Below are 14,761 nucleotides of genomic sequence, written 5' to 3' on the forward strand. Positions count from 1 at the left end.
CATTATATCAGAGATATCGAGGGCACTTATTGTGACAATGTTGCACAATTGGAACTGCCACCTTCATTCAATACAAATGACGGAGAATACAGCACAGATAAGCATAATAAAATTATGTGATAAAATATCCATCAATCAGAAAGTGAGGATATCTAATTTACATAAAATTTGCATTTGATTTGCATAAAGTCATTGGCATACAGACCATATGGCAAATCCAAATCAACGTGAATTGTGGGATAGAATTGATGGGATCGAACCATGATCAGATTCCACTATTCACAAAACCCACCTACTTATGCAACCTGATCTACATGTAACTATCCCACATGCACTAAAATTACAAAATATGTGTAAAATGCACAGGCCATATATCTAGCACTTGCCTTACATGCAACTTTATATGAGTACCCAGAGCTTGAACTTCAGAGTTTAGAAGATTGTCTTGGCATTATTGAAATAACACACGGAATGTCGAAGGGCAGTAAAGCAAACTCAATGGGTACATGTACCAATGTAAACTCAATGGGTACGTGTACCAATGTAAACTCAATGGGTATGTGTACCAATGTAAACTCAATGGGTATGTGTACCAATGTAAACTCAATGGGTACACATACCAATGTAAACTTAATGGGTACACATACCAATGTAAACTCAATGGGTACATATACCAATGTAAACTCAATGGGTATGTGTACCAATGTAAACTCAATGGGTACGTGTAACCATGTAAACTCAATGGGTACGTGTACCAATGTAAACTCAATGGGTACGTGTACCAATGTAAACTCAATGGGTATGTGTACCAATGTAAACCCAATGGGTACACATACCAATGTAAACTTAATGGGTACACATACCAATGTAAACTCAATAGGTATATGTACCAATGTAAACGCAATGGGTATGTGTAACCATGTAAACTCAATGGGTACATGTACCAATGTAAACTCAATGGGTACATGTACCAATGTAAACTCAATGGGTACGTGTAACCATGCAAACTCAATGGGTACGCATACCAGTGTAAACTTAATGGGTACATGTACCAATGCAAACTCAATAGGTACATGTACCAATGCAAACTCAATGGTACATGTACCCATGTAAACTCAATGGGTACATGTACCAATGTAAACTCAATGGGTACACATACCAATGCAAACTCAATGGGTACGCATACCAGTGTAAACTTAATGGGTACATGTACCAATGTAAACTCAATGGGTACATGTACCAATGTAAACTCAATGGGTACATGTACCAATGTAAACTCAATGGGTATGTGTACCAATGTAAACTCAATGGGTATGTGTACCAATGTAAACTCAATGGGTACACATACATTTTTTTGTACCAATGTAAACTTAATGGGTACACACACCAATGTAAACTCAATGGGTACATGTACCAATGTAAACTCAATGGGTACATGTACCAATGTAAACTCAATGGGTATGTGTAACCATGTAAACTCAATGGGTACACATACCAATGCAAACTCAATGGGTACATATACCAATGTAAACTCAATGGGTACACATACCAGTGTAAACTCAATGGGTACATGTACCAATGCAAACTCAATGGGTACATGTACCAATGTAAACTCAATGGGTACACATACCAGTGTAAACTCAATGGGTACATGTACCAATGCAAACTCAATGGGTACATGTACCAATGTAAACTCAATGGGTACACATACCAGTGTAAACTCAATGGGTACATGTACCAATGCAAACTCAATGGGTACATGTACCAATGTAAACTCAATGGGCCCATGTACCAATGCAAACTCAATTGGCATCAATGTAATTGAACTTGATGTCTCTGTGAAATTCAAGTTCTATGAACCTATGAACCAATAGATGTCACACTAATAATAAACTTCCTGGTTGTTAGCTGAATTAATAATGGGCAAATAATACCAAAATGATAATAGCAGGGATAAGTTTCCGTTATACATGTATCAATCATTACATAGGTAATATCATCAAATCATGAAATACAGAAATCAAATATTCTAAGTTGTCATGGTAACATGTGATCACGAGTAATCAAACACAATGGGAAGAGTAGCAATATAAAAAGATGAAAAATATAAGTGACAGAATGGAATTCACTGTCACATATTTGATGTACAATTATCTTTAAAGAGTAGACAGGCGAACATTAGTCAATAATTATGGTGCAATCATGAATTTCAGACTTTTTAAAAAATATGTATGACAATATGGATTCTGACACCATGCACATTTATCAGTCTTCCATCCAATTTGTCTGTCATTTGTGAATTTAACACTCTTGTCAATTTATCTGAAATTAAAAGTGGCCCCCAAATATAACATCACAATCAATTTTAGATTATCCAGCTATTATTACAGAAATAGCTGTCACAATTAAAGTAAAGACAATGTTATGCTGTCTATGCACATTCTCTGAGTTTTGATCACTTCTATTACATCAGTCTTGTACTACATTGCAGCTCTTATGTGGTTTGTTGTAAAGTTTCTGTCTGGATAAAATAGAACAACGCTATTCAAGAAATAATACAAACATAAAATTTAATATGTTTAGATCATATATGGAAACTATGTCCATCATTTTGGGTGAGTACCTCTTCACAGTAACATACTACACTCTAACATAGTCTAACCAACATAAGGGTGAGAGTGAAATAGTACCTCTTCACAGTAACATACTGCACTCTAATATAGTCTAACCAACATAAGGGTGAGAGTGAAATAGTACGTCTTCACAGTAACATACTGAACTCTAACATAGTCTAACCAACATAAGGGTGAGAGTGAAATAGTACCTCTTCACAGTAACATACTACACTCTAACATAGTCTCACCAACATAAGGGTGAGAGTGAAATAGTACCTCTTCACAGTAACATACTACACTCTAACATAGTCTAACCAACATAAGGGTGAGAGTGAAATAGTACCTCTTCACAGTAACATACTGCACTCTAACATAGTCTAACCAACATAAGGGTGAGAGTGAAATAGTACCTCTTTACAGTAACATACTGCACTCTAATATAGTCTAACCAACATAAGGGTGAGAGTGAAATAGTACCTCTTCACAGTAACATACTGCACTCTAACATAGTCTAACCAACATAAGGGTGAGAGTGAAATAGTACCTCTTTACAGTAACATACTGCACTCTAACATAGTCTAACCAACATAAGGGTGAGAGTGAAATAGTACCTCTTTACAGTAACATACTGCACTCTAACATAGTCTAACCAACATAAGGGTGAGAGTGAAATAGTACCTCTTAACAGTAACATACTGCACTCGAACATAGTCTAACCAACATAAGGGTGAGAGTGAAATAGTACCTCTTCACAGTAACATACTGCACTAACATAGTCTAACCAACATAAGGGTGAGAGTGAAATAGTACCTCTTCACAGTAACATACTACACTCTAATATAGTCTAACCAACATAAGGGTGAGAGTGAAATAGTACCTCTTCACAGTAACATACTGCACTCTAATATAGTCTAACCAACATAAGGGTGAGAGTGAAATAGTACCTCTTCACAGTAACATACTACACTCTAATATAGTCTAACCAACATAAGGGTGAGAGTGAAATAGTACCTCTTCACAGTAACATACTGAACTCTAACATAGTCTAACCAACATAAGGGTGAGAGTGAAATAGTACCTCTTCACAGTAACATACTACACTCTAATATAGTCTAACCAACATAAGGGTGAGAGTGAAATAGTACCTCTTCACAGTAACATACTGCACTCTAATATAGTCTAACCAACATAAGGGTGAGAGTGAAATAGTACCTCTTCACAGTAACATACTGCACTCTAATATAGTCTAACCAACATAAGGGTGAGAGTAAAATAAAACAATACACATTCACATCAATAGCAGCATTATAATCATAGCAATGTAAATAAACTATGGGATATGTTAACATTATTAAAATTAATGACACTAATTCATCACTCAGTGAAACCTTAATACTAGTACAGTAGTTTATGTGTATTCAAATTCACATGTCAAGTGGTAATATATGATGTATTACCGGTACTTATACATGTATTACTTTGTGGTGTTGTACAGAGTGCATTCCACCTTACAATGTATGTGAATTGATATGTGAATTCTAAATATGGTGGACATGTTTGAAGTACCATTACTTTCACCACTTTACTTAGTTACGGGTGCCTGCACACGGTAAACCAATAGGTTGGGAAAATTGTTATGAAAATATGGTCATAGTAATTGGTTGCATCAACTCCACTACATGATGGTTGTAATGCTGCTCAACTGTCTTTCTGTTCGATCACTTTCTGGTATCCTCCTAATAAACCTCATAATATACTTCTTCAGTCTGTTAGTTTTTATATAGCTCACATTGAAATCAGGATTTCTCAATTCAAACTATCACTGTATATAATAATAATATTTATTGCATCTTTAGAAATACAGTATTTCTATCAGTACAGTAGCAATAAAAGTATAATAATAATGAAATAATAAAGAAAGAGAAAATATTATAATGTTAAGTATAAAAGTAAAATGTAATGTGTTAAATTTTTTACTAATACTAATAAGTTTAATAATAATAAAACTAAGACTAATAATAATTCAAAGCTATCAACTATCTATTCTTTCTTGAAAGGTTTTGTAAATAAACTGTGAAACCTTTTTTATAATTTCACAATCATCTGCACTGAGCAATCGAATGAATGTATTGTGTGCATCATGTGATAGAAAATTAAATTCAGACATAAGTTGTTGGCGCAAGTTTCCATATTTTGGACAGATCATGAGAAAGTGAAATTCATCCTCAATCACATTCATGTTGCACTGTTTGCATTTTCTTTCATTTACTGGTGTTTTAGGGTGTGTGTACCTGCCCTTTTCAATTTCAAGTTTGTGTGTGCTTGTTCTCAATTTTAGTAATGCATTTCTATGGTTAATGTTTTGTAGTGTCAAATACGGCTCAAAAGAGTATTTAAATTTGATTTTTGCAAATGTTCTAAGTTTACTATTATCATTTGAGATTTGTGATTTCCACTAGTTTACATATTTTTGTTTTATATTTGCTTCAATGTTATTTATAATCTTATGAATGTTTCTTTTTGGAATACCTGTTTCTTTTTGGAATACCTAAAATTTATTAATGATGTGTAATAAATATCTTTTAATATTTTATTTACTGATGATAACCATGTATGTTGCTGTGATTTTCGTTGTTCATAGTATGCTTGTTTTGCAAGGTTATCCACTGGCATATCTTTTAGTCTTAACCAGTATTTTATTAGCATTTTTTTAATTTCTATTAATAGTGGTAGTTCGCCTATTTCGCTCCTACATGCTGCGTTGCTTGTATATCTGTTTAAACAAAGTGTTCTCTTACAAAATTTTAAGTGGGTTTTCTCAATTGGACATTTCTCCCATTTTCCAAAATCTAAAATGTCTGATCCCCAGACATCTGCACCATAGAGTAAAATGGGTTTAATGTTTGAATGAAATAATTTCAGAAAGAGTTTGATGTCAGTGTTCCCTTCCAATGTTTTGTTCAGTATAAACATAGCTTTGCATGCTTTCTCTGCTAATGTTTTCTTTGCTTCTATAAAATTTCCAGATGATGAGATTATTATCCCAAGATAAGTATAACTTGTCACACAGCAAATAATTGTATTTTTGTAATAGAAGTATTCAGATGTTTTTAATGATTTATTCCTAAAAATTAAGATTTTTGTTTTAGATAAATTTATTTCTAGGTTTCATTCAGAACAATATGTCTCCAAAATATTTATTAAATTTTGCAAACCGGGTGCTGTTTGAGACATAAGAACTAAATCATCTGCATATAATAATGATGATACAGTTTTATCATTCAGTATGGCTGGATTGAGTTGTTCATGACTGGAATTGAATGATGTACTTAAATCATTTATGAAAAGATTGAAAAGCGTTGGACTCATCACACAGCCCTGTTTTACTCCTTTTTTAATTTCGAACATACAAGTGATTTTGTGTCCTGATTTTATGGTTGCGTATGTCTGAAGATACATGTTTTTTATAACTAAATATAGTTTACCATTAATACCAGCTTTTAAAAGTTTATAAAATAGCCCATTTCTCCATACATTATCAAAAGCTTTTTGAAAATCTACAAAGCAACAATAGAATTTGTTATTCTTTTTAAGATATTTTTCAATTATTGTTTTAAGTACAAATATTTGGTTTGTTGTGCGATGATTTTTTTCTGAATCCTGCTTACCGGTATATATGATGTCTGACTTGATGACTGTCAAGAACACAGCCAGGATATATTTTATCTGTTTTTTTTAGCCTTGTATATTTTGTTCTGGAATCACAAAATGCCAACATGAAGTCCTAAAATGGTTTGATATCTAAATTATAAAAGTTTTAATGTCAGTTGGTATCCTTACAGTAAATTTTATAAAAGCATGAATGCTTTTTACATAAACATAGCATAATTATCACAACCTTGCCTACTGGGAATCTAGATGAATGAATACAAACTAACGATGCTCGATCTTTTCTTTGCAGGGCAAAAGTGAGTATAATGTAATAATATATCTATAAACATGTTGGATGAAAAATACTGGCTGAAATTTAGGTGGAAAACAACTAGTAGTAGTACAGCAAGGAAAATACTAGCCAATACATGCACTGCATTAATTTTAATGTCCTGCATATAATTATAGCATGAATTGTATAAAATAATAGTGCAGTAATATATTTTATAAAAATAGATTTGTCAGAAAATTGTCAGAAGAAATTTAGAAAGAAACACAAAATATGAATGTTATCACTACTGAGCAAAGAATGGAATGAAATAATTACACACATATAGATATTATCTAAAAGAAACATCAGGTCAACATGCATACTATAAGTTTGAAGAATGATATGGAAGTTCTAAAAATGAAATCGTAAAATACTATTTTGGCGACAGTGTGTTCCACTTGATAAGCTTCATAATGACAGCTCATAAAACGCGTCTCATTTTTATAATGGCAGCGTGGTCTTAACTCCGTTCGAAATTTTAATCACCGGGGCAATTCCAACATTTTAGCAGTGTTTTTACAGGAAGTATTTAACAACTGTGACAAATTACATATAGTCCCCACAGGAAATTAAGGCATTTCTCTTCAATATTTGTTAATTACAACTGACAGTACAGGTACATGCACAGAAAATTAAATTCGGTTAATCTAATCATATTTAATATTTCTTTAGTCACTGATTATATTCGTGATTATACTGATTCTAATGATTACCACTGTACATCACATTCAAATATCTTTCTTTTTGTACATTGGACACAGAAAACAGAATTCTGTCATTGAATGCAACATTCACACATCGCAAAATTTGTTTCATTGACAATTTGGACTGTTATCTCTTAATAAATTATTACCACAAGCATGAAAAAGATGTAATAAGTTATTATTATTAAATAGCACTGAATGTAAGAGAGGATACCACTATGTCAAATCAAACTATGTACAGCATTGGATGACATAAACTGGCAGTGCAAGCATCGGTTCGTGGCACACATGTAGTACATAGTTTGATTTAACATAGTATTTACCATGCTGTTTGCTTGGTGTTATTTACTTGCTTTACTTTCTATGTCAACAGCTACAATGAGTTTAAAATTATTTCTCAGTACTTATTCACTTATAATGCTGCACCATCCTAGGGAAACCAGATACATTGCCCCAATAACTGGCCACGCTGTGTGGCGTGGTTCGAGGTGAACAGGTTTCATGCTCTCTACACATAATAAACTTTGTTATTAAACATCTTTTTATAGGGATGCTTGGTGTAAAATTCAACATGTAGTGAAGCTTATAGGCAATTAAGTGCTGTACACAAGTGACAGTCCAATACCTTCAATTACAATTAAAATTTGTGTAGGTATCAACTTGCTATGGGTGGCTTTTTGACATTTCAGAACCGCAACATTTACACATGACGCATATGCACGAAGACAAAAACAGCACAGTGCAGCCACCTGGACCTAAATAAAACAAAATAGATAACACATTCCCAGTTAAATGAACAACCTAATGGAACCCAGATGTATGCAAGATACACATTGAGAATCAAATAAAATAAAATTACAACATCAACAAATCCATTGATACTGTATAATATTCAAGTTATCTGCGCTAACTATGTACACGATGCAGCAACTACGGTGGGACCGACCGACCAATGTAGTCTTGTTGTTAGATGATTAACTCCCGGTTACAAGTATTCACATAGAACCTAACGTGTCCAAAGTAATGTTAGATACAATGTACCTTGTTGAGCAGATAATGTTACAGTTATTTGACCTGCTGATAAATTAAAAGAAATTCTCTGATAAAAACGTCGGTAAACCTCAATGGTGAATCAGCATTTCTTAGATTAACCATAATATCTGCACAAGCCTAATATTATGACTTTGATATCTGAGAAGTCAATATACATATATATTGACCGCAAAATGCTTGAATCTGATTGACTGATAGGGCTATGAGGTATGATAATATCATATAGTATAGTATAGGATATTTTATTTGACTCAAATTAATGAATTGGGAATACATTAACCATGGTCAATAATCAAAAACAACAACACAACAACAAGAAATACAGATCTAAAAAATACAATAAAATGTTAAAACAGATAACACTAACAACTATTAGGTATTACATTGTAAAATTGTGTTAATAAACTTTCCTAGACTATTGGCAATGAAACTGTCTTTTATTCCCATAATATGCACAAACATATCTTCTTTTGGTAATTTTAAAATATTATCATTGTATAATGATAGAGTATTCCAAAAGTAGCTACGTGCCTTTACAATTTCATCCAGTTTGCAGTCAAAAAGAGCATGCATTTCATCATCACCAACAGACTGATTAGAACACAGTGTGCAAAATCTTTGCTCTGAGGGTATTTTTTGGTATCTTAATTTTTCAATTGGTAATTTATGTGCTGAAATTCTAAATTTGGTTACACTTACTCTGTGATTTAAATTATTAATTTTATTCAGATATGGTTCAAATTCATAATCTGATTAGTATTTATTGTAAATACGTAGTTTATTATGTTCCTTTTTGGATAGAGTTGGCAACCAAATTTTTTCATAGTAAATTCTTTTAAGATTGACTCTAAAAATGTTAGCATTATGATCCGTTTCATTTAATTGAGTTATTTCAAGTAGTTTGCTAACAAAGTTTGCCCATGAATTACTATTGATTGTACACTCTGACTGTTAAGCACAGTGCACTATATTACTGCATTCTTTATTTTTTAAAACTTGTACATTTGGATACAAATTTCAGTAATTAGGGGATAACTACCAAGCTCTGCTCTAACAGCAATATTACTTGCTCTTTTGTGAACACCAAGTAGTTGTTTGCAGAATTTGATGTGGATTGATTCAATTTTTGAACTATCACTAAATAATTTCTGAGTAAATAATTCAGGGGTGATATTAGGTTTAAAATTAATAGCTGCCCAAATTAATAGCCGTATAGTAGAATAGGCATAACAGAACTACGAAATAGTTTAATTGCATTAATTGGTGAGGCAATAATGTTGTTTAATAGCAGAGTTTGTTTTAGGACCCCTAGTGCTCGCTGTGCTTTCTTTACAAGGTTATTAACAGGGACTGTAAAATTGCCACTATTCTGAAAGGTGATCCCTAAGTATGTATATGAAGATACGACTTCTATTTGTTCATCACCTAGAAAAAAGATATCATTAATTTTTCTCCCCTTTTTGTTGAAAATAATAACAGTCAGTTTCCACTTTTTGCAGTAGTCATTAATGAGATTTAGACTGTCTTGTAGCCCAGAACCTGAATTTGACAGTATGACAATGTCATCCGCAAAGAGTAGACAGTTAAATGACATGTCATGCAGCCTGACAGGTTCAGTTTGTACTAGACTTTCAGATAGGTCATTGATATAGATACTAAACAACAGGGGACTTAGATTGCACCCTTCATGTACAGATCTACATGTAGTTTGTGGCCCTGAATTAGTTTCAATATCTCTAAATAAGGACAAGAGTACTTCTCATATGACAATGATACAAATAAAGTGCAAGAATCCAGAAAAATATTATCAAGTTTTTATTATCATACATTAATAATAACAAATCGTGTGAAATTGAACTTTTATGTACAGAGAAACACATATTTATGCTTTGGTTGACAGCACTTCTCAAAAAAAAAAAAAGACAACCTGCAAAACTTTATACAATTGTCAGACATGCAGCGAATAGTATGCTTTTGTAATATATGCAGTTTCAGTGGCTTTGCTTTCCGAGAAAAAAATTCTGGCTCTGCACCTGAAAAAAACAAAAAAACATTTAGTCAAAAGTAAGCAGAGGTTGTAGCATATATGCTCCCATTAGCTGTTAAATTTAATTAAAAAAGATATTTGTGTACTGTCTTTTCAGTACGAAAACATATTACTTAATATATTTATACCAGCCAGAAAGAAATTGCAAGTTTTCACTGAGCAATTAGGAATATACATGGACAACAATTGATGCATGTGTAGCAATATACTGTTTGAAAGGCTGCAAGATGTAATGAAGTAGCAAACCAATCACTACTCGAGTCTGACTGGCTGGAAAACTGCACAATACATACAAAAATGTATGCAGATGATATATGAGCAGCTCCACCAAATATAAAAATATTCTTTCCATAGTTATGACTCTAATGTGATCGTACAAGTTTATTGTGATTCTATATGTGTTTGTAATATTATTTAGCTTCATTTAGCATTCTGTTTAGTTGGTTAACTTTACTGTATCTTAATGTAGTTTATTTTATTTTCATACGACCATAGAACAACTCACTGTAGTTTGTTTTAATGTTGAATAAAAATTAAATCAGTCACTGTATAGTGGTGACGTATTGCGCGAAATTGTTGCAAGGACAATACTTTTCTCGATTTGCGTGTCGTCGTGCGTCGATAAAAAATGCATGGAATGGTCGGCAGTATCGATCAAGTTCGTCTAGTGTGACATTCGTAGCTGGCGACAAGATGCCGTATAATCGTTTAAATAGACGTCAAGGAGGAATGAAAGGCCATAATTTGGTGCTACAATAGACGTCATGAAATGTTGGAAAATTACAGTCAATCAAAAAAACTGTTCACATGACAACAAAAAATATTCACTATATTTATTATGCATTATTTTTTTGTTGGTAGCAAATGATCACGGTACGGTAGCTTACTTGTTTTCGAAGTGTTGTAATTGTTGATTAGTACTCAGTAGTGATTATATTAACGTACAAAAATTCGTTGAATTGTTATGAAATGCAAGTAAAATTCAACTTAGTTTTATCGTAAGCAAATGTTTTCGGTTACATGTTAACGCTCGATGAGACAATATCCGCCATGTTATCCATGCCCACGACGCGTATTTATTGACCAGATAGGTCAACTCGTTAATCAACCAATCAAAATGCTGGATGGTGCCCATGTGCTCAAATTACCATAAAGCATTTAAATATGACAGTTCAGCGACCTCATGGTGAAAGCAACACGAAAGACCAGATTTACCGATGTTTTAGTGCGATCTTTTGGCTTCGTTTCTCATGGAGAAAAAGGCATGATTTTTTTAATCGGATTTAGAAAAATAAATAAACGTACCGTCCCAAATAAAAATGTGCCGGGTGGAATTTTTCTGTGGAAAAAATAAACATACCGGTACGTTTATATTGGGACATTTAGCGTTGTGGGCAAGCTCTCCTGGGTAGCAACATATTTTTAACTTCGCCTATTGCGTGATCAGTGGATTACGTAAATAAACCAACACTTTCAATGAGTACATGCCGACCCAACTAAACTTGTTTATGGCTGTTTATGAACAGCGAGGACGCATCTCATAGAACAATAGCTGTGGAAATCATAAACAAATGTAAATGTTGCGGAAATCAAGCATGGCGATAATGATTTTGAGCGAGGCAGAGTCTGGCAAGCGTCTCAGAGCAGCATTGCGCCGACACCACCACGACGTTTGAATCCCGGTGAGAGCACTGCAAACCTCTTAAGTCACGAGGTAAACTTTCAATTTACACAATACATAATCAGTTCCTACAACCATAATAAAAAGGCAGTTTTTCTGGCGAAACTCTCGCCAGATTAGCAATAGTTTCTCACGATCAGAAAACCCGAGACGCAAACGATAATACAAAGTGTATAAATACCATAACAAGCACAGTTTCTTACCTTTGAAATTGACGAGACACAATTTTGTCCATAGAAGCGTTGCGCAAATAAAGATACAATTCCGGGATACAATATCCTCACAAAATTGACTGATTTCCACCGAGACGAGAACTGCGTAAGCGTCATCAAAACTCGGATTAAACTCTGGTAATTTCGGGAAAAGTCTGATTTTGAAGGAAAAATGTTAAAAATCAAGGAAAAACACAGTGAAACTTTGAAGAATCGAAAAAATAACTTGATGTGCACAATAGCACCATCAATTTCTGTCTCTGTACCAACTCTGAACTGAATTGGATCACACATGTGTGAGAAAAAGCGGGTAACATGAAAATGTGCACACACATTGCACAGACATGACCCAAATACCCCCTGCCCGCCCGGATCGCAGATCCGGCGGGGGCCAAAAAGAAGTCCTTTTCTCCAAACAGTATCGAAGGCTTTGCGTAAATCCACAAAGCAAGCATATAGATAATGTTTGCCCACTTTATTTGTATATTTGTTAATTAACGATTTCAGAATATAGACATTGTCTGTAGTTCAATGATTTTTTCTAAAACCGAATTGAGTATCTTGAAAGAAATTGTTTTTGTCAAGAAAATGCTGTATTCTGATATGAATAATTGTATTAAAGATTTTTGAGGTGGCGCTAGAAATTCCTCTGTAGTTATTTACATCCCAAATATGGCCTGATTTATGAATTGGTACTAAATAACTAGTTCTCCAGTGTACAGGAAAACATCCACTTGCTAAAATATGGTTGAAAAGTTTGCTTATACAAGCTAATAATAGTGGACTATAGCATTTGAACATCTCATTGAGAATTGAATCTGGGCCTGATGATTTATTCACTTTTGTTTTCTTGATAGCCTTGATTATTTCAGCTATACTAATTTCTTTGTCTAGATCCGGATTACTAGTAGCATTATGATCCATGTTATCAACAAAATTAGTTACCTCAGAATCCAACACTGAATTGGAATCTGTTGTACTAATGTTATATAATTTTGAAAAATAATTAGTCCATTCTGTTGATGCAATGGATGGAGGATGTTTACTAGTATCCAAATCATTGTACTCTTTAATTTGTTTGATGATATCCCAGAATTCTGATGGATTTTTTGTTTCCAAATTCATTAAGTCATGCAGTAATTTTTCTTTAAACTTATTTTCCTTCAATTTGACTAATATTTTGAATGGCTTATTGATACTCATCCTTTGCATTCTCAAGTTTTGATCATAAGGAAACTTGTCAACAAGTCTGGAAATATCTTTTAGGCATTTTCGGACATGCGCTAAATCATTATCAAACCATTTTTGTTTATTTTTTCTTTTGTTTTTCTACTAAATTTTCTTGATTTAATTGCAGTGAATTTTAAAGCTTTGTTAGCTGTGAAATGCATAATATCATTAAAGTCTGATATCACTTTGTCACTCTCTTCTAAATTAAAACGGTTATCAAGAAAAGTATTCATTTTGTCTACTGAATCCTTAGAGTTTAGCTGAGTTACAAAGTTTTCCTTTGAGGAGTTATTCCAATTATATTTTTTGTATGGAGTCAATGAGATGTCAATGCTGTGTTCATTAACATAGTTGGTATTTATAGCTAAAGATAGTGAACAGTGATCAGATATTTGACTTAATTCATTGATTTTTAAGTAGTTGATCTTTGGCAAAAATGATTTTTGAACCACACAGTAATCAACTTGGCTGACACCATTATATTGGAAGCAAGTTATTTTTCCCATTAGATCACCTACAATACGACCATTAGCAATTATCATATCAGTAGTCAGGCATAAATCACACAAATACTGCCCATATTTGTTATTCATTGTATCCATAGATTGTCTGTTATTGTCCATAAGTTCTGTATAAGGAATATCAATGTCCGATATATTAATATCATCAAGTGTATCATTTAAATTAACTGTTCTAGAGTTTAAGTCTCCCAGTATACAGACATTTCCATGGTTTGAATAATGCAGTGATTCCTCCGTTATAATGTTAAAAATGTCTTCACCAGTAAGATCACTAGAATTATAGTAGGATGATCCTATTGGTGGAATGTATGTACTGTTTATGTACAAGTCATTTTCCAAACCAAAGAAATGCTTATCAAGTTTTAACCATAGTGATTCTTTAAACTTACTGATGAATTTGTTTATCCCTTTTCAAAATTTTGATTTATAAAATATAATCATACCCCCAGAGGCTTTTCGTGCATTTTTATGTTTCTTTCTATTTACTCTAAAATATAAGTAACCATTGGGCACACTAACACTATCAGTATAATCTAGCCAAGTTTCTAATAAACAAACCATGTCATGCTTACTAACAAAAGTTTCTAATAGACTATCATTAATACAGGTTTTCAGCCCATGAATGTTCCACAAGGCTATTTTTAGCTGTTCTTTGTGTCTGTTAAGTACCATAACCATATGAAGGATTAGAGTAAGGTGAGGAATGTTCTGTTAAA

General features: G+C 33.1%; 1 protein-coding gene and 1 long non-coding RNA gene across 5 annotated transcripts in view; both read right to left on the reverse strand.

Moving 5' to 3' along the window:
• Positions 1-14,761, reverse strand: part of LOC102804719 (ER degradation-enhancing alpha-mannosidase-like protein 1) — a 388,700-nt gene that overhangs the window by 326,173 nt on the left and 47,766 nt on the right. Inside the window, exon 4 of one of the 4 annotated variants that reach the window (XM_085497276.1) lies at positions 2,250-2,521. The exons of the other annotated variants lie outside the window; for them this stretch is intronic. Coding sequence (XP_085353402.1) covers positions 2,470-2,521 — 52 coding nt within the window. The 3' untranslated portion in view covers positions 2,250-2,469. Of the gene's footprint in view, positions 1-2,249; positions 2,522-14,761 lie in introns of those variants that run through there. 4 annotated transcript variants of the gene reach the window in all.
• LOC146748025 (uncharacterized) lies at positions 9,812-12,418 on the reverse strand. Its single transcript, XR_014928919.1, has 2 exons — positions 12,286-12,418; positions 9,812-10,387 (listed from the first exon to the last, which is right to left on the reverse strand). It is a non-coding gene; the product is annotated as an uncharacterized LOC146748025 (long non-coding RNA).

The sequence above is a fragment of the Saccoglossus kowalevskii genome, chromosome 3, assembly GCF_978046115.1.
Source record: "Saccoglossus kowalevskii chromosome 3, keSacKowa6.1, whole genome shotgun sequence".
NCBI lineage: Eukaryota > Metazoa > Hemichordata > Enteropneusta > Harrimaniidae > Saccoglossus > Saccoglossus kowalevskii.